The sequence below is a fragment of the Mesocricetus auratus genome, unplaced genomic scaffold (genome assembly GCF_017639785.1).
Source record: "Mesocricetus auratus isolate SY011 unplaced genomic scaffold, BCM_Maur_2.0 Super-Scaffold_100006, whole genome shotgun sequence".
In the NCBI taxonomy this organism is placed as follows: Eukaryota; Metazoa; Chordata; class Mammalia; order Rodentia; family Cricetidae; genus Mesocricetus; species Mesocricetus auratus.
In genome coordinates, this window is record NW_024429190.1 from 10,784,489 (window position 1) to 10,802,773 (window position 18,285).

At 46.7% G+C, this 18,285-nt stretch overlaps 2 protein-coding genes across 5 annotated transcripts in view; one reads left to right on the top strand and one right to left on the bottom strand.

The window, feature by feature from the left end:
* Positions 1 to 11,603, top strand: part of Znrf3 (zinc and ring finger 3) — a 142,589-nt gene extending 130,986 nt beyond the window's left edge. For 2 of the 4 annotated variants that reach the window (XM_040746758.1, XM_040746762.1), the window contains 6 exons: positions 1,156 to 1,266; positions 2,071 to 2,238; positions 4,851 to 4,953; positions 5,749 to 7,452; positions 7,688 to 7,798; positions 8,196 to 11,603. In XM_040746758.1, the coding sequence (XP_040602692.1) occupies positions 1,156 to 1,266; positions 2,071 to 2,238; positions 4,851 to 4,953; positions 5,749 to 7,452; positions 7,688 to 7,798; positions 8,196 to 8,233 (2,235 nt within the window). In that variant the 3' untranslated portion in view covers positions 8,234 to 11,603. The remainder of the gene's footprint in view (positions 1 to 1,155; positions 1,267 to 2,070; positions 2,239 to 4,850; positions 4,954 to 5,748; positions 7,453 to 7,687; positions 7,799 to 8,195) is intronic. The other 2 variants (XM_040746759.1, XM_040746760.1) reach the window with 2 other exon arrangements.
* An 836-nt stretch (positions 11,604 to 12,439) lies between these two features.
* On the bottom strand, positions 12,440 to 17,716 carry CUNH22orf31 (chromosome unknown C22orf31 homolog). Its single transcript, XM_040746632.1, is given in 4 exon segments — positions 12,440 to 12,525; positions 12,528 to 12,711; positions 16,176 to 16,319; positions 17,684 to 17,716. Coding segments are annotated over 4 exon segments (447 nt in total).
* Positions 17,717 to 18,285: the final 569 nt, after the last annotated feature.

Here is an 18,285-nt window from a genome sequence, read left to right on the forward strand (position 1 = left end):
CTTCACTGTTCTGAAGCAGGATCACTGCCTGCTGATACTTGACTGGCGTCTCCTCAACATTGGAATCTGGGACTGGTGCCCATGTGTGTTTTCTTTCCTCCTTACAATTACTCAACTGTTCCCATGGAGAATGATTCTTTTCACCTGCACAAAGGATCTGGCTAGCACAGCATCTCACTAGGGTCCTGTTCTTATTGGCTAAGTGAGTGTCCTAAGTGCAGCAGCTTCAGATAGTAGAAGGCAGTGCTCTGTGCAGAAAAGATAAGTGCTGTCAAGTGCAGATCAGTTGATAGAGGACCTGCCTAGCACCCACAAAGCCAGGGCTCATTCCCCAGCACTACGTAAAGCCGCTATAATGGCACAGCTGTGGCCCCAGCACTTAGAAGGTAGTGGTAGCAGGGTTAGAAATTCAGTGTCATCTTCAGCTACATAGCAAAGTCAAGAGCAGTTTAGGGCCGGGCGGTGGTGGCGCACGCCTTTAATCCCAGCACTTGGAAGGCAGAGGCAGGCGGATCTCTGTGAGTTCGAGACCAGCCTGGTCTACAAGAGCTAGTTCCAAGACAACCTCCAAAGCCACAGAGAAATCCTGTCTTGAAAAACAAAAACAAAAAACCAAAAAGAGCAGTTTAGGATAAATGCTGCCTCACACCCCCTACCCCACCCTAAAAAGAGAAACAAGGGACATTTGCAGAACTGACTTGCTGGCTTCATTTTAAAGGAAAAAGGAACTCTTTGGTAAACATGGTAATCATTGTAGTGGAAGCTGATATTTGTGGAAGCACCATTCAGTTTTCTAAGTTGTTGTAAACCATTAATTATATGCTTAGTAATCATTGTTCCCTCAAAACACAACACTCATTCCTTTATCTATAACTGTGATTATTTGTGGTTATTCAGAGGGCCTTTTCTCACTGGGTATACCAAACTTTGCACTGTTTGAATAAGAGACCAAACTTTAAAACTGGCTCTGTCAGCTGCTAGGAGGCCTGAGGCCACCGCAGCCCGCGCACCCTCATCCTGGCCACGCTAAGGCACCATCACAGTGTTCATGTGAGCAGAACCCAAGAGCGTCCTGCACACTAAGGGACCCTGTGCTCACTCATCCTGACCAGGACTGACAGCCCACGTGCTCATGTCACTTGTGTTCTATTCTAGCAACCCACTGAGTACTTTGACATGGGGATTTTCCTAGCTTTCTTCGTCGTGGTATCCCTGGTCTGCCTCATTCTCCTTGTCAAGATCAAGCTGAAGCAGCGTCGTAGTCAGGTAACCCCTAAGAACAACCTGTGAGCCCCATTGCCCTGTTGCTGATGAAAGTTAGGGGTCAAGCCAGCCTGCTGTTGTGGCACCCAACTTTTTTCAGAGGCATGGAGAATACCAGACTTCAGGTACTGAGCCCTTATGTTGAGAAGAGCAGGCCTGCATTGGGGGTATTCCAAGCTAGTATTTTGAGGGAAATTTTCAAATAAATTTTGTTTTGGAGAACAGATAGCCATAGTAGTACTCTAGCCAATCCATCACTGCAACTTACAAGAAAGAACGACCTGCAGGCAGAGGGTGGTGAGAGGAGGTAAGCAGGAATCTAGGCTTTGAGATGTGTGGCAGTATGACACCTTGGGAGAGCAAGTACCTTAGAGAGTGACAGTCAAAGGAAAGTGACTTCAGTTGTCAGGAAGGCTGCGGGACCATCACCAGCAAGAACAGGCATTATGGGCCAGTATTTATGTCCTCACCCTGTGTGTCAGATGCTGAGCACTCACGTGAGCTCTCATTTCCCTACCTTCCTTCATCAAGGAGGACTAAAACCAAGTTCCACAGAATTGGGAAGTACCAGAGAGAGGGAATTGCATTTTGCCTTGAAGGCGAGACTTTGGAGTAGGGTCACTTGGGAAAAACCTGGACCAATGTCATGGGCAATATGCAATGGCAGGATGAGTTTGAGCAGTTTCTCAAGAATCTGTTTGACCTGAGTGAGACTATGTTGTCTTTCCCAGTGTCCTGAGTGCCATGGCCTGGGGTGTGACTACCACTGTTACTGTGTACCAACACTGACCATGCTCTACCATGCAGAATTCCATGAATAGGCTGGCCGTGCAGGCTCTGGAGAAGATGGAAACCAGAAAGTTCAACTCCAAGAGCAAGGGGCGCCGGGAAGGAAGCTGCGGGGCCCTGGACACACTCAGCAGCGGGTCCACGTCTGACTGTGCCATCTGTCTGGAGAAGTACATCGATGGAGAGGTAGTGGTGGAGACAGGGCTTGTCTGGGTGGAAGGGTACAGACGCCCAGAGTGCAGGACCACCATAACAAGAGCTCACCACAGTCACAGTGCCCAGGCTTTTAGAGGGATTTCTCCTAGGGGCTGGGAAGACACAATACTCTATAGACGGTCTGGCTAAGTGGGTGACTTTAGAAGTTGATCAAAAGTACGTGGGTGTCAGGCATGATTGCGCATGCCAGTCATTCTAGCACTTGAGAGACTAATCAGGAGAATTGTGAGTTTAAGGTCCTGGCTCCAAAATCAAAGCAAACAAAGTACATGGTTAGACAGAAAATACATAAATATAAGAACAATTTGTTTGCTTTGCTTTGAAGAAGTGGTTATGTGGTGTGTTTACTTGGAAAATGTCAAGAGATTTGATGCCTTTGTTTTCTCTTATAGCTCTTTATTAAAAGTTGTAAGATTGGGGGTGAGGGGGAACTGTGGTTGGTATGTAAAATGAACAAAACATTTAAAAGTTGCAAGAAAGAAGCAGCAAGCCGGGCGTTGGTGGCGCACGCCTTTAATCCCAGCACTCGGGAGGCAGAGGCAGGCGGATCTCAGTGAGTTCGAGGCCAGCCTGGTCTACAGAGTGAGTTCCAGGACAGCCTCCAAAGCCACAGAGAAACCTTGTCTCGAAAAACCAAAAAAAAAAAAAAAACAAAAAAGAAGCAGCATAGAGCATTCACCTAGAGCCACCTGTCATTAGCATTTGCTATATTACAGATACACACAAAGGAGGTAGCAAACTGCTTGAGAGTCCAGGCCTTAGACAGCCCTGTTTGAGAGCACTTGCTGATGCATAGACTGCTGGGCCTAAGTGTTTGCACACAGCCCTTGTAATGATACTCTTGCATGGGCTGTGGGTACAGGCTCCTGAATTCCAACCTAGCCCAGGCAGGTTCTTGGTTTGTGAACTTTGCAAGTGATGTTATCCTGTGTCTGCAGTTGTGATGCCAATCAACATACTAGATGCTTGCAAAGGCTACTTAAGTGAGAAGATACAGGTATTCTAAAGCACCACATTGGTTGTTGGTGTGAATATCACTGTCAGACTGGTGAGAAAATAAAAGCAAAACAAGAACAGTCAAGAGGGTGTTTGGAAAGCCATCACACTGTGTCATAGGCTACTCTCCTTAGAAGCCAGGTGGCCCCAGTAAGTGTTCTTTCCACTTGACCTCTTTCAAGGGTGCCTAGAAAGCAACCATCTGTAGATGGTCAGGCGATTCTCAAGCCTTCCTAATGCTTTAAAACAGTTCTCATGTGTGGTGACCCCAACCATGAAATTATTTTTATTGCTACTTCATAACTATAATTTTGTTACTGTTATGCATTGTAATGTAAATATCTGTGTTTTCCGATGGGTTGGGGAATTGCAGCCCATAGGCTGAGAACAGCACATACACCAACATAGATTACCTAGGTGTTTGTAACTCTCCTACGCTCCCTAGCCTGAAGCTTTGGAGTTAGATATGCCCTCCAGCTCCTGGAAGGGAACCTGCTCCCCTGTGTTCCTTGTCCTTTAGCCCTGAGGTCTATGATTAGGCCAAGGGGATTGAGAGTTTCCTTTTCCCTATTGGCCCTACTTCAAGGAATGAAACTGGGTTTTAGTTAGAGTTTGGGGAGAGAGTAGGAAATGTTTTAACTTTCCATCCCTGTAACAAACGTCTGCAGTGATAAACATGTAAAAGCAAAGGTCTGTTTGAGCACATAGTTTTGGACATTTTAGCCCATGGTCATTTGACTACAATCCTTTAGGCATACAGGGGGCAGCACAGCACGACAAGAACATGTGATGGATAGGACTGGAAAGATGCCTCCACAGTTAGGCATCTCTTGGAGAGGATCGGAGTTCAATTCCTAAAGCCCATACTACCTGCAACTCCAGCTCCAGGGGAACCAGCACCTTCTTGTTCCTCCTCAGGCAACTACACTCAAATACAGACATGTAAACATGCGTACATTTAATTAAAAGTAAAATAAAGGCAGTCTCTTATAAGATGTAGCTATGCTGTTTTGTAACTCTGTGTTTCTGAATTAGTCACAAAAATGTACCTTCTCCTTTTTCTTATCCCTTACTCCATGTATCTGACCTTATGTCAGCTTAATTCAAGTGGCATGACTTCTCTCCTCCAATCTCCTCTGAGCAACTACTGAAATACACTGCTTTCCTGCCCTGAAAGTTTTCTCTTTATCACTAATAAAATTTGTCATCAAGCTTAAAAATAAATAAATAAACCAGGTGGTGGCACACGCCTTTAATCCCAGTACTTGGGAGGCAGTGGCAGGCGGATCTCTGTGAGTTCGAGAACTGCCAGGGCTACAGAGAAACAAAAACTAAAATAAATAAAGTTTGAAAGTTGGTTATCAGAGAACACAAAAAAAGGAAGGCAGTAACCCAGATCCCACTAGGCCTTCTTTCCTTCCTGGTACTGCCAAGCTAGGAGCACTGAAGACCCACACCACAGCAGGAGAGCACCAAAGCAGTGCTGCACAGGGCTCTTCAGACCCCACAGGACCCATGTGTGAGGTAAAAGCAGAGGCCCCTTCCCTTCAGTCCGTCCTTCATGCTGCTTCCCTCTCCCTTCGCAGGAGCTTCGAGTCATCCCCTGCACCCATCGGTTCCACAGGAAATGTGTAGACCCATGGCTGCTGCAGCACCACACCTGCCCCCACTGTCGGCACAATATCCTAGGTAATTATTACAGGCCCACCAAGTACGAGAGGTGCTTGATGCGTGCTACAGACTTGGGAGCAAACTGAACCAACACAGGGTGCTCTTCTGAACCTGCAGGTGTGTAGTAGGCCTTGGGTTTTGAAACGTGGCTGTACAGTTCTAAGCAGAGTCTGGCATTAATTAGGGGCAGATGATGTGGCTCAGAAGTCGACTGTTGCCTAGATTGTGCAAGGTCCCAAGTTTGGACCCCAGTACTCCCCCTTCTCTAAAGAAAATCATCTTGTGTTCAAGTTTGGGTTTCCAATTAAATAGGATCTAGCTGGGTGTGGTGGTGTGCACATGGTATACCCAGCACTTGGGAAGTAGAGGCAGGAGTTCAATGTCATCTTTAGCTACATAGCAAGTCGGAGGCCAGGGCAGGGTACGTGTCTGAGGAAAGTAAAAACAGCAAACCCCGGCGTCCTGACCTGTCCTCCCTAGGCCTAAGGCCCTCTGTGTCTTTTAACAGAGACGGTGATGTTGACTGCCAGGCCTAGAATACAGAGTTGTTTCTAGGGACACAAGAGATGATGAATATGCAGTAGCAGGGTCATCATCACAGGGCAGGGCAGGAGACATTTCCATCTTTGTGTTTGTTTTGCTCTTGTAGACTCTGTGTGGGGAGATGGGAAGAAGACAGATGAGCCTCTGTCAGCTCAGTGAACTTGGAGACAGTTTACAATGTGGCAGGGTCAAGCATAGACCCCCAGGCACATAGCCTCACCTGATGCTTCAGTCTCTGCCCCATTACCTTATTTCCTCCATCTCTTCCAGAACAAAAGGGAAACCCGGGTGCTGTTTGTGTGGGGACCAGCAACCTTACACGTGGTCGGCAGCCAAGAGTGACCCTGCCAGTACATTACCCAGGCCGTGTGCATAGGACCAATGCCGTCCCAGCCTACCCTACCAGGACAAGGATGGACTCCCATGGCAATCCTGTCACACTGCTGACCATGGACCGGCATGGGGAGCAGAACCTCTATTCTCCACAGACCCCCACCTATATCCGTGGCTATCCACCCCTGCACCTGGACCACACTCTGGCCCCTCACCGCTGCAGCCTGGAACACCGGGCCTACTCACCAGCCCATCCCTTCCGCAGGCCCAAGTTCAGTGGTCGAAGCTTCTCCAAGGCAGCTTGCTTCTCCCAGTATGAGACCATGTACCAACACTACTACTTCCAGGGTCTCAGCTACCCAGAGCAGGAGGGCCAGCCAATCCCCAGCCTCACACCCAGGGGCCCATCCCGTGCCTTCCCACCAAGTGGTGGCAGCAGTCTGCTCTTCCCTACAGTGGTGCACATGGCCCCTCCCACCCACGTGGAGAGTGGCAGCACTTCCAGCTTCAGCTGCTACCACGGGCACCGCTCTGTGTGCAGTGGCTATCTGGCAGACTGTCCGGGCAGTGATAGCAGCAGCAACAGCTCTGGCCAGTGCCGCTGCTCTTCCAGTGACTCCGTGGTGGACTGCACAGAAGTCAGCAACCAAGGTGTGTATGGGAGCTGTTCCACCTTCCGCAGCTCCCTCAGCAGCGACTACGACCCCTTCATCTACCGTAGCCGGGGGCCCGCTGTACACCTTGAAGGCTCGCCACCACCAGAGGAGCTTCCAGCAGCACACAGTCAAGGTGCTGGGCGGGGTGAGCCATGGCTTGGCCCTGCCTCTCCCTCGGGGGACCAGCTGTCCACCTGCAGCCTGGAGATGAACTACAGCAGCAACTCCTCGCTGGAACCCAGAGGGCCCAACAGCTCTACCTCAGAAGTGGGGCTCGAGGTTTCTCCTGGGGCCGCCCTGGACCTCAGGAGGACCTGGAAAGGGGGCCCAGAGGGACCATCATGCGGTTGCTGCTTTGATCCCCAGCCCTCTTCCCTGGGCCACGGGACTGGAGCAGCTGCCAGTGGCAGCACCTTATTCCTGGGTCCCCGGTTCCTTGAGGACTGCAACCCTACAAGTGGGGAGCCTCAACCAGGGAGCTCCCAGGGCCTATATGGCCTTCACTCAGACCATTTTCCCAGGACAGATGGGGTGAAATATGAGGGCCTGCCCTGCTGCTTCTATGAAGAGAAGCAGGTGGCCCACAGTGCTGGCAGGGGCAATGGCTGCTACACTGAAGACTACTCCGTGAGTGTGCAGTACACGCTCACTGAGGAGCCCCCACCCAGCTGCTATGCAGGAGCCCGGGACCTGAGCCCGCGCATCCCCATTATCCCAGAGGATGTAGACTGTGACTCGGGCTTGCCTCAAGACTGCCAAGGGATGCACAGCCACAGTCCCTGGGGCGGGATGCTGGGCTTGGACGTCCCCCGACTCCACTGGAGTCTGGGGACGACCCGGGAAGAGGAACAGGCTCCATGCTACCAGGCTGAGGTGCCACTGCAACCTGGCTGCTCTCCAGAGGAGGCGGATGCTTCCAGGGCTAGCCTCTCCAGTGCCCCCCAGGACACTCAGGAGTCCCGTGTCCTGGCTGCTGAGGCTTCAGGTGAGAGCACACGATAGTAGGCATTTGTATAGGAGTCTTCTTCTCAGGCCTTTACTGTTTGGCTTCTGTACCTGCTGGCTTTCAAACATTGCTTCCCAGCCCCACCCATCCTCAAACCCTCTATCCAGGATGTTGGCATCTCTTCCCCTCAGATGCTTCCCATCCCAAAAGTAGTCTCTGTTTTGTCAGCTCTTCTGCATCTCCTGTCCCCTTAGTCCATCCCTGTGCCTCTTAGCAGCGTCCTCCTCACAGACCTTGCTGCACTTGCCTCCTCTGCTTGACCCAGCCTGTGCTCCATCCCTGCAGCATGTCAGGTCCAGCTTCACCTCCAGACCTCTTGATCTCAGCTAAGTGGACTCCCTTTCTCATTCCCTCTGCTAGTTCCCTTCCTTATGGGAAGGTCTGTGTGGCCTGGGAGGGGTCTTCCTGCTCTTTCATGCCACTAAGAATTATTCACTTTTTCTACATTATGCTTCCATGACATCGTAGGGCTTCCAGAAGACTCTGTATAGCCAAACAAGGGAGACCTGCCCTCCCCCCAGACTTGAGCCCCTCAGGAAAGAAGCCATTGCTGCCCCTCCCCCTTATCACTCACGTAGTCCACACACCATTGTGAACTGTCACTTCCAAGAGCCCTATACACAGAATAGAAATGCTCGAGGTCCTTACCTGGTACATACTGCCCAAAGTTTGCTGTGCCGGCTCTCTACAACCTTGATGACTGTTCTCCCTCTCTCTCCCAGGACCAGGATCTGGCCCAGGCATCGGTACGGGAGCTTGAGCTCAGAAGGAACTCTTTTGTAAAAATCAGGAACTGTACGGAGACTTCAAAGTCTGGCTTCCTTCAAAACTAATATATAAAACTAATATATATTAGTTTTGACAAACACAAAAGTGATAATAAAGACAGCCCTCCTCAACCCAAAATGTGAGCCACCTGTGGCATCCCTTCCCCATTAACAAACCAACAGACAAAATCTTGAGTCCTTTGCCTCTTTTAATGATGTGTTACTCTATTTTGTAATGTGTGCTTGGGGTTCTGAGGTGTGTGGGATTGAGTTCTCTGCTTTTTTTTTTCTAAAATGTTATATGTAAATGTAAAAAGTTATTTAAATATATATTTTAAAGAACCCTAAAAACCAGCTTTTGTTAAAAAGGAAAAAAAAAGTCACTGCTGCATTAAATGAACCACATCATGTGTCGATACTGTCGTCTCCTTGGAGGGACCTCAGGCCTTTGAAAAGCTCAGGGTTACACCTGCCTTATTGAAAATGAACCAGAAACTTGAAGTAAAAAGTTAGTTGATAGGGGTACAAACTCTGAGGAACAATGCAAAGCTGCCTCTCCTTTTTCCCCTTATTGAGGCAAATCTGGACTTCAGGGCTTCTGGAAAGCCACACCTTTCCTGCCCACACCTGTAGGCAGCCATGGACACTGCTAGGAACAGGATGGAAAGGGGAGGTGTCAAGCCATTGTTGCCTGGGCCCCAGGTTGTTGGGGACGGTTGTGCCCATTCTCTTCTGTTCCTTTGGGTCATCGTCCTTGTCCCAGCATAATCTGGGACTGTCACTAGGCTCTCTTCTGCACTCTGGCCATTGTGGCGGGGGAGAGATGCCCTCAGCCTTACTGTCTAGCTGTCCAGCTCTGGAGTCTTCTGTAAAATTGTTTTGGGCTTTGTGCCATCAGTTGCAGAGGTGGTTTGAATGGGTGTGCAGGGCAGACCCCAGGAGGAATGTTGCTTTGTGGCCGTGGTGCCCTGCAGAGAACAAGCGCTCCTCACCCAACAGCAGTGTACCTCCCCTTGAAGAAAGGCATGCTGGGCACAACTGTGCCCATGTGTCTGGGGGCAGCCACACCCTCGACTGTTGCCCCCTTCGGGTGCCTTTCTAAGGGGCACATGCTTGACCCACGGGTGTGCACTAAGCTCCATTTGAACCCATTTCCCATCCCCAGAAAACGGCTTCAGGCTCCTCAGGCCTCTGCCTAGTGGCTGCAGTAGCTCATTCCACCAGCAGAGGTCTGCTGGCCTGTCTGCCAGATGCACTATATGTACTGATTCTCCATGGGACAGACTATCAGATAGCTCAGACCCAAAGGGGAGGCATGCGTATATTTTTTCCAGCCTCCTCTTTTTTAAGGGGAAGGGAGAGTTTTTTTTAAACCCAAACCATTTTTGGTTGTTTTTGTTGCTATTGTTTTTAAGATGTTTTGTTTGTTTTTAAAAGGGAGAGATAATCTATTTAAAACTACTTCAGGGATTGTAATCCTTTTTGTCCAATATAGTCCTTGTTCTTAAAAATGTTTTCTTTTCCTTAGAGGAAACTAATTGTGTTGGCCCTGTGTCAATAACTCTTCTGGTCACTTTTATTCATTGATTTAGCAGATACCTTTTGCCATCTGAAAGAGTTTGGCCTAGTAGGTCTGAAAACTCAGTTACGGAATGGAACCTTGGAACCTGGGGAAAAGGGGATCACCCTGGATTGCCAGAGACAGAAATAACCCCTCTCCCAGTCAGACTCCCAGGAAGTTGACGCAGGGGCCAGATTGTACATTTCAAGACTATCGGAATGCTTTGTTCTTTAAAACCCCATCCTAAGGAGAGGACATTGATTATTTCTAGCCAGGATCTGACAGAAGTCCCACATCAGATGATTCAGCCATTTAACCCTATAGGAAGAGGCCATGGTGAAATGTGTCCTTCTGCCCAACTCTGGGGGTCTGTCCCTTGAGGGCTCCTCCTCCAGCCTGTGCCCAGTGCACCTGTTGGAAAGGGTGTGAGAAGGCCCTAAGCTGTTGACATGTGACCGAGGTTGCCTTTATTCTGGGGCCAGGAGCTGCAGCTGCTAAGAACGACAGCTTGCCTTGCTGTGCAGTGGGGAGTGGGGGCAGTTTCTCATGTGAACTGCAAAGGTCAGCGTTTCACTGTTAGGTTGTTTGTCTTTTCTGGTTTTGCTTTTTTGTTTTTAGTGTCTGCACGTGCATATCTCTCCCTTGGCTGAAACAAACCCCAGAAAGGGCTGTCTTGGTCCTGGCTAGAATATCACTTCTGAGTCATCTTAAACAGTGCATAAATGAGAATCTGAATGCCACTGGAAGAAGTCAGATGAACAAGCTCAGCCTCCTCTGAAAGAGTGGTGATGGCAGGGGCTAGGGAGATGGGACAGACACTTGTCATTGTTATAGTTTGGGAGTAGTAGAAACAAAAGGAACAAAATCACCTGTCAACTATCTTATGTCACCATTTAAATAAAAAGAAACAGTGTCTTTGAAGTTCTAAGACTCTAATATTGGTGACAAGTATCCTCTGTTGGGGAGTGGAAGGGGATACAAGTCAGTAGTGTATGGTAATTGCATAGTCATGGACAAGGAGCACCACACTTTCCCCTGGGAACCCCGCTACCATCTAAGTGTGTGAGAGCAAGTATGAGCTTGCTGTCAGCCCTGGGTATAAAACTGTACAACTCTAGAATCAGATGGAAATGGAAGTGTGGGCATTCAGCCCCTGTAGCTGACAGTTTCCCCTCTCCTTCAGGCCCAAGCCATATTACTAGGTTCCGTCTTCAGTCCTGTGGTTCAGTCCCTCCCCTCTGTCTTCTGGTCTCAAAGTTCACACAGGACTAACGCTTTTAAAATGTGGTCTATAAAAGAATTAGTTGAAAGTATCATCCTTTAAATGAATCTACCTTTTTCTATTCCTTACATAAACTTTTTGTATTGTTGGTCTAACAGGACACTTTTTTTTTCTCCCATAGCACTTAAGATTTTTGTAAAGACTTTGCTGTAAAGGTTTTGTGATAAAATGGTCTAAGGGCTCTTTTCAACATTACCATTTGAAAAACTGTTTTTAAAGCTAGAAAACAACTTGTGTATATTCTGTATATGTATAGCAGCACATTTCATTTATGGAAATATGTTCTCAGAATATTTATTTACTAATATATTTATCTTAAGCCATGTCTTATGTTGAGAGTGTGACATTGTTAAAATAATCATTGAAAATGACTAACAAGGCCCTGTAAATACCATGATAATTGCACACAGATTTTACATATTTGCAGACCAAAAATGATTTAAAGCAAGTTGTAGTCTTCTATGGTTTTGTAACAAATTGTACAAATGACTGTAAAAAAAATACAATTTTATCAAGTTTGTGTCGCATGTGGTCATTGCTGTGGCTGGCTAAAGTCTAGAGCCTGCTGCTGCCTTTCGCAGGCCAGTGCTCTTAGCACCATCTTACTCAGAGGCTTCCTCGGAACTTCTGCTTCTGTTAACAGAGTCCAAGGTGTGGGGCGTTTCCAGTCATCAGAGTGTTCTAGGGCCTGGATTTTTATCCTTGCATAGCAGTGTGTGGCAGGGATCTAAAGCAAGATGACCACAACTTCAGGCCAGCCTGGAGTACAGAGTTCAATCCAAGCTAGCCTGTGCAATTTAATGGAACCCTGTGTCAAAAAAGTAAAAGGTGCTGGGTATGCAGCTTGATGGCAGAGCACCTACCAGCAATGGAGGCCCTAGGTTTAATCCCCCATAGCTGCCTTTCCCTGTCCCATATCCCCACCCTCTCGCCCACCCGAAAACCCAACTGCGCATGGTGGCTTACAACTTTAATTCTTGTGCTTGGAGGCAAAGGCAGGTGGGTCTCTGAGTTCAAGGCCAGCCTGATATACATAGTTCCAAGACAGCCAGGTCTGTGTAGAAATCCTGTCTTCAAATAATAATAAAGCCTGGGAATGTTGTCTCTTCCCTGGGAGGGTAGTTACTAGTTCATAAAGCACTCTGAGACTAGGTGAAGAGCACAATTTTGTTTTTTGTTTTTTCAAACATGCTGCAGAAGACATCCAAGCCTATGAGTTCCCATTATTTTTTATCTTAGCTTGGGCCATTTCTCAGGGACAGCAACTATACTCCCTGCCCAGCTCCAAATTCCTCTATGTACTCTTGGTGGCAGCTGACTCTGCAGAGCTTCCCAGAGCCTTTGTTTAATGACTGCCTAGCTCCAATCTCTACCTCTTGGGGTTTCAGAAGAATCTCACAACATGGGCTCTGCCACAGCATGGTACAGAGCCTGGAACCCTGGACGGGGATACCAGAGATGGTTGGCATGTCCTCCAACTGCTGTCCCTCTTGGGTTTCAGAAAGCAATGTCCAGCACTTCCAGGCTGTCATCCCACTGTCCCTGGACAACACTTGGGTAGCGGCTACATGTTTGGTGTGTGTGTCCTCAAGATCTTGGCTGACTGTTACTTTTTCCCTTTGAACTTTCTTTAGTCAGTGCCAGGAAGAAAGCAGAGATGTCAGAGTTCAAACTTGGGAGCTCAGAATAATTATCAGGGATTTGTGTCTCAGAGTCTTCACTACAGCAACAACCAACATGTGCCTAGCAGTCTAGTTACTGAATACCTTTGCATTTGCCACTTTGTGTTCCCTATGACCCTGTGAAGTCACAGAGGCAGATTTAAAGGCAGGGAAATTAGAGCTGGTTTGCCTAAGATCACAAAGCCGGAGTTCCTGACCACAGTTGGCATCTATTGCATACTAAGCAAGCTCCTAATTATTTATTCTTTGCCAAACTGTCCAAAAAGCTTTTGCATGTATTAATTCATTTCATCTTTATGGCACCCTGTGAGAGAAGGGCCAGTATCCGTTTATATGATAAAATCAAGACAGACTTGTCAGAGTTGGGATTTGAACATACTCTGAGCTCTGATGGTCACCATGTGGTCACCATGAGGCAACAGAACTGGGCTCACCAGGTCAGGCCTCTGACTGCCGAGTTCTCTGGAATTTTGCAGGCTATAGGTGTCTTGGGTGTGTATGCATAAATGCGTACTACCCACCTTTCTTGTCTGTTTTCCCTTCATCGCCAACTTCCTTCTGAGTATGAAGTTGCCCTACAGAACTAAGCACAGGAGGAACCTCAAACCCCCTAACTACGCATCTGTAGATGGAAGGTGTTCCACCCCTCTATCCCAGGAACCTTTCCACCCCAGTCCTGACCTCAGCTTTAGGGTTTTCATGTCCTGGATATATGAATCTATATAGTAAAATCTGGCTGCTGGTGGTCACCGGTCACCTGCAGGCCCTCTGCTCTGGGGCACCCAGCAGCTGGCCGACTGACCACTTGCTCTTGGCCTTTCTCGTTCTGAGTCTCTGTACCTGTAAAGTCTTTTTTTTTTTTTTCCTGCCAGCCAACTCCCAAATAATGACATGGAGACTTTTTAAAATTATGAAAGCTTGACCTATAGCTTAGACTTGTTCCTAACTAACTCTTATAACTTAATCCATTTATATTAATCTTCATTCTATCACATGGAGTTGCCTCTCTTCCATCTTGTATCACTTGTGTCCTCTATGTCTCCTGTCTCCGCCTTTCTCCTTCCCAGAGTCCTCTCTGTTCCAGGAAGTCCTGCCTAACCTCTTCCTGCCAAGGTATTGGCTATTCAGTTCTTTATTAAAGCAATCAGAAGGTGCTTGGCAAAAACACATCTTCACAGTGTAAACAAATATCCTGCAACATTTTCCCTTTTGTCTAAAAAGGAAAGGGTTTAACTCTAACCCAGTAAAACTATATGCATTAAGAACAATCATCAGGAAAGAATTACATTTACAATATCTAGCCTATCTATATTTTCAAATTTAGAGAAAATATTTTATTACCTATCATATCTTGGTAAGTAAAGTTTTCTACCTAGTTTACTTTCCATCCTAACTTGTATTACCAACCCAAAGCAATCTTTTTAGACCTTTTTAGCTAAATGTCTTAAGCTTTTATATCTCTCAACCTTATATACTTTATATATATTTTTGTTTTGTTTTGTTTTTTTGAGTCAGGGTTTCTCTGTATTGTTTTGGAGGCTGTCCTGGAACTTGCTCTGTAGACCAGGCTGGCCTTGAACTCACAGAGATCCGCCTGCCTCTGCCTCCCGAGTGTTGGGATTAAATGCTAAACGCGTGGGCCACCAACAGCTGGCTACTTTATATATTTTTTGGGAATTTCTTTTTTGATTTGGTAACATAGAAAACTGTAACTATAACTATGTAGTCTTTAACCCCATCAAAGATCCAAGAAGAATATGTTACCTGATTGAACAGGAAGTGCAGAGCAAGCAACTTCCAAAACTATAGAAATGAAAAGGCATCCAGCTGCTGGAACAGTCGCCCGAGCTTCCTCTGCATCTTTGGCCTATAGGCCTAGAACATCTGGCAGACTTTTGTGAAGCAGGAATTTTGAAGGACTGTCCTACCTTGTCTTGTCAAAGTTTGGCAGTCACTTTCTTTTGTTTCCTGTTTGTCCAGTTTGGACAGCATAGTGTCAGCAGTCAAGGCAGGGGCAGTTTCTTTGCCCAGTAACTAACTTTGCCAAAAATGAGGGCAAAGGTTCTCCCATGTCCATCCTCCTTTTCTGAAGAAGATTTGTGCTGCCAGGAGCAGATGTGTCTCACTGTCATGAAAAGCCTTCTGTTATTAACCTTTAAATGCTGTATTCTCTAGGTCTTTGAAATGTTTGAAGACCATCTATTTAAAATACATCTGTTTCACATTGCAAACATACCTAACATGACTATAAGACTGATTGTTACAGATGACCTGTATTTCTTAATTATCCTAAAAAGTTTTTAATAATAACTTCCAAGGACTAGAAATTTGTATTGCATTATTAAATGAGCTGTATAGGTACAATACCTTAAACAAGAGTAGAAACATATACAGTATAACAAAAATAACCTTAAATTTGTATTGATATATAAAAATCCATGCCAATGTAAAATATTTGAGACTAATGGGTTTTTTTTAGTTTGAAATTAGATTTAATAATCTACCCTTTTATCCCACAAGTTTTATATTATATCCCCCCTTTTTCCCTTCAAAAAGAGATACTTGAATCTAATCTTCTTTGTCTATCTTTTTTCCTGACCATTACCAATAACAACTTGTAACCATCAACCACCCAGACAATGACAAACATCCATAACTCACCAAACGACCAAAAGCCCCACCTCTTGGGAATGTGGGTGTTGTGTTCTCTAGACTGCTTCCTGCTATCTGGGGGCAATGGCATCTTTAGGGGACCCTGAGAAAACTGGGATAATGGTCAAGTGTCCTGGGAGAGCTAGCTGTATTACTTTTTGTTTAGTCTCAGTGAAATGGGAAGTGTAGAGCTTATCTGAATCCTGGCTGGAGTAGTCTGTGAGGTTGGCCATCTCAGCCAGCAGCTTTGAAGTTGTCTGGATGCAGACTTTTGAGGAAACTGCAGCAGAGGCATCTGAGAGGCTGGATCATCTGGGCTACTTGTCTTCATTGGTGTCTGGTCCTTTTTTCTGAAAACACATATAAATAAACTTTTTTTTTTCTAGACAGGGTTTATCCATATTGTTGCAGAGGCTGTCCTGGAACTCGCTCTGTAGACCAGGTTGACCTCAAACTCACAGAGATCTGCCTGCCTCTGCCTCCCGAGTGCTGGGATTAAAAGTGTGTGCCACCACTGCCCAGCAAACACATGAACTTTATAGGTAGCATATGCCTTTCACTATTATACTATCTCCGGGCTCCAGTCCCTTTGAGGATTTTGCTTCTCTGATCTTGGGAGGCACACTGGGCATTTACCTTGCAGTTGCTATATGAGCACAACTTTGACCAGAGAGGACAAATAGGCGCTGTATGGCTCTTTACCACTTCCCAACAAGAGATGGCACCTGGTGTTGGGACCTCGCTGTTCTGCTTTGCACCCGTTCTGACTGCATTGATGTCAGCGAGACCATGTAGCATTCCTGAAGCTTGGTATTCAGTGAGATGTATTGTCGGAAGCCATGGGTGGGGATGCTGGGATTGTGTCTCTCATTGATCGTTAAAGAACAGTTCCCATGTAGAAACTAGACAGTATGTTAGAGACTAGCTTTAACATCATTTCACATGCTGTTCCTTTGCCCCAAGGCTTAGAAATATTGGTGGGGTTTATGCCTCCTGCTCATCTAGACCGTTTTCATACCAAGTAAGGGAAAAAAAGATGTGAATTTTAAAAGATCACCATGATACTTTGGTTCTTGAAGAACTGCATGCTGGGGCAGGAAGCTGGAGTCAGGAAGAGCTCAGTAAGAACATTAGACAGTTTGCCTACTGGAAAGATGACTCCATAGCAAAGGAATGGGAGAATCTTTTTGTTTGTTTGTTTTTGTTTTTCGAATGGGAGAATCTTTTTGTTTGTTTGTTTTTGTTTTTCGAATGGGAGAATCTTGCAAGGTTTCTTCTGTCTAAGCTGTGGTCATAACTCATGCACATTCAAACACAAATGACAGCAGGTAAATCTTGATGGACCGTGAATACACCTTCTAATCTGATACCAAGAACCTGGTAAAGCTACACGATAGGGTAATACATTCTGGGGCCCATAAAGACCAAAACATACTCCCTGGGACTGACTAGGAACAAGGGAACAATTGGGATAGATCTAATCACACAAAGAGACGTGGCTCTTTAAGAAACATATCCCATTCAAGAAGTAGAGCGCTCAGCAGTTGTCTGCTCTTTGAGAGGACCGGGTTCCCCCAGTATCCACATGGGAGCTCACAGCTACCTGCAACTCCAGGTCTAGGGGATCCCATGCCTGTTTCTGGCCTTCTTGGACTCCTGCACATGCATATATATGTGATGCGCATATTAGGCTTACACACATACACATAATAAATCTTTTTTTAAAATAAAATTACCTCACCAAGCATTGGTGGCGCACACCTTTAATCCCAGCACTCGGGAGGCAGAGGCAGGAGGATCTCTGTGAGTTCCAGGCCAGCCTGGTCTACAGAGCAAGTTCCAGGACAGCCTCCAAAACAATACAGAGAAACCCTGTCTCGAAAAACCAAAAATAAAAAAATAAGAAAATAAAATTACCTTGTCGTATTTTGGTTGCCTTAAATTTTATTTACTTTAGTAGGGGAAAGAGTACTCTCCCGCCCCCTGTGGTGGGGGAGGGGTGGCATGTGTTGTCTGCTTCTCTGGGGCAAGTCGCTGTCTGTTTAGATTCTGGCTGGCTTGCAGGCAGTTTAGAGCCATTCACTCTAGTATTTGTGACGCCCCTGGCTTGTGAGGTGGGCGTGGACATCATCAGATTTTATAATCAAATGATCTTAGAAGAAACTCAGAAACTTCTGGAGTCTTCATTCTCCCTGGAAGGCTTGGGAGAAAACCCTGATGTTTTTAGGAAGTAGGCTTCACATAAAGTAGCACCAGGCATACAGACCCGTACTATGTGGGCACAGCCCGTGAGATTCATCGTTTTACGTGTAAAAGTGCCCTTTTCCATGCACATATAAGATGGCGCTTTGAATTATCAAAATAGCTGCCAAGGCTAGGGACCAGAAAGGAAAGAACACGTACCTGCGGCCCTGAGCACCTCTCCCTATGCCTCTGTCTCTCGCTCAAGGAGATGACACGGTTTTATTTTACGTCGTATGGCAAATGCAGTAATTAGAGCTGTTAGCACTGTGAAGGCCTGAGGATGAGAACAAAGACCATCTCTTCCTGGGAACTCTTGGGCAATGCCTTCCCCTTCTCAGGTGCTGGTCCTGCTGGTGGTTTTGATTTTTTTCATACACCAGAGTGGGAGGAGAGGAAATGATGGAAAAACAAAGTCTGAATCTGGCAGGGACTCCTGGACTCGCCATGTGTTGCCTGTTTGAAATTTCAACTGTTGTCTCTGGAGAGAACCAAAGCTGGCAGGCCAGCCACAGCACGGCTGCCCTGTGGGAGAGCCACCCCCAGGCCCATGGCATCTGGACCCACAGACACATGGGAAGACAATGAGGCCTATTCAGCAGCAAGCTCTGCCTTCACCTCCCAAGA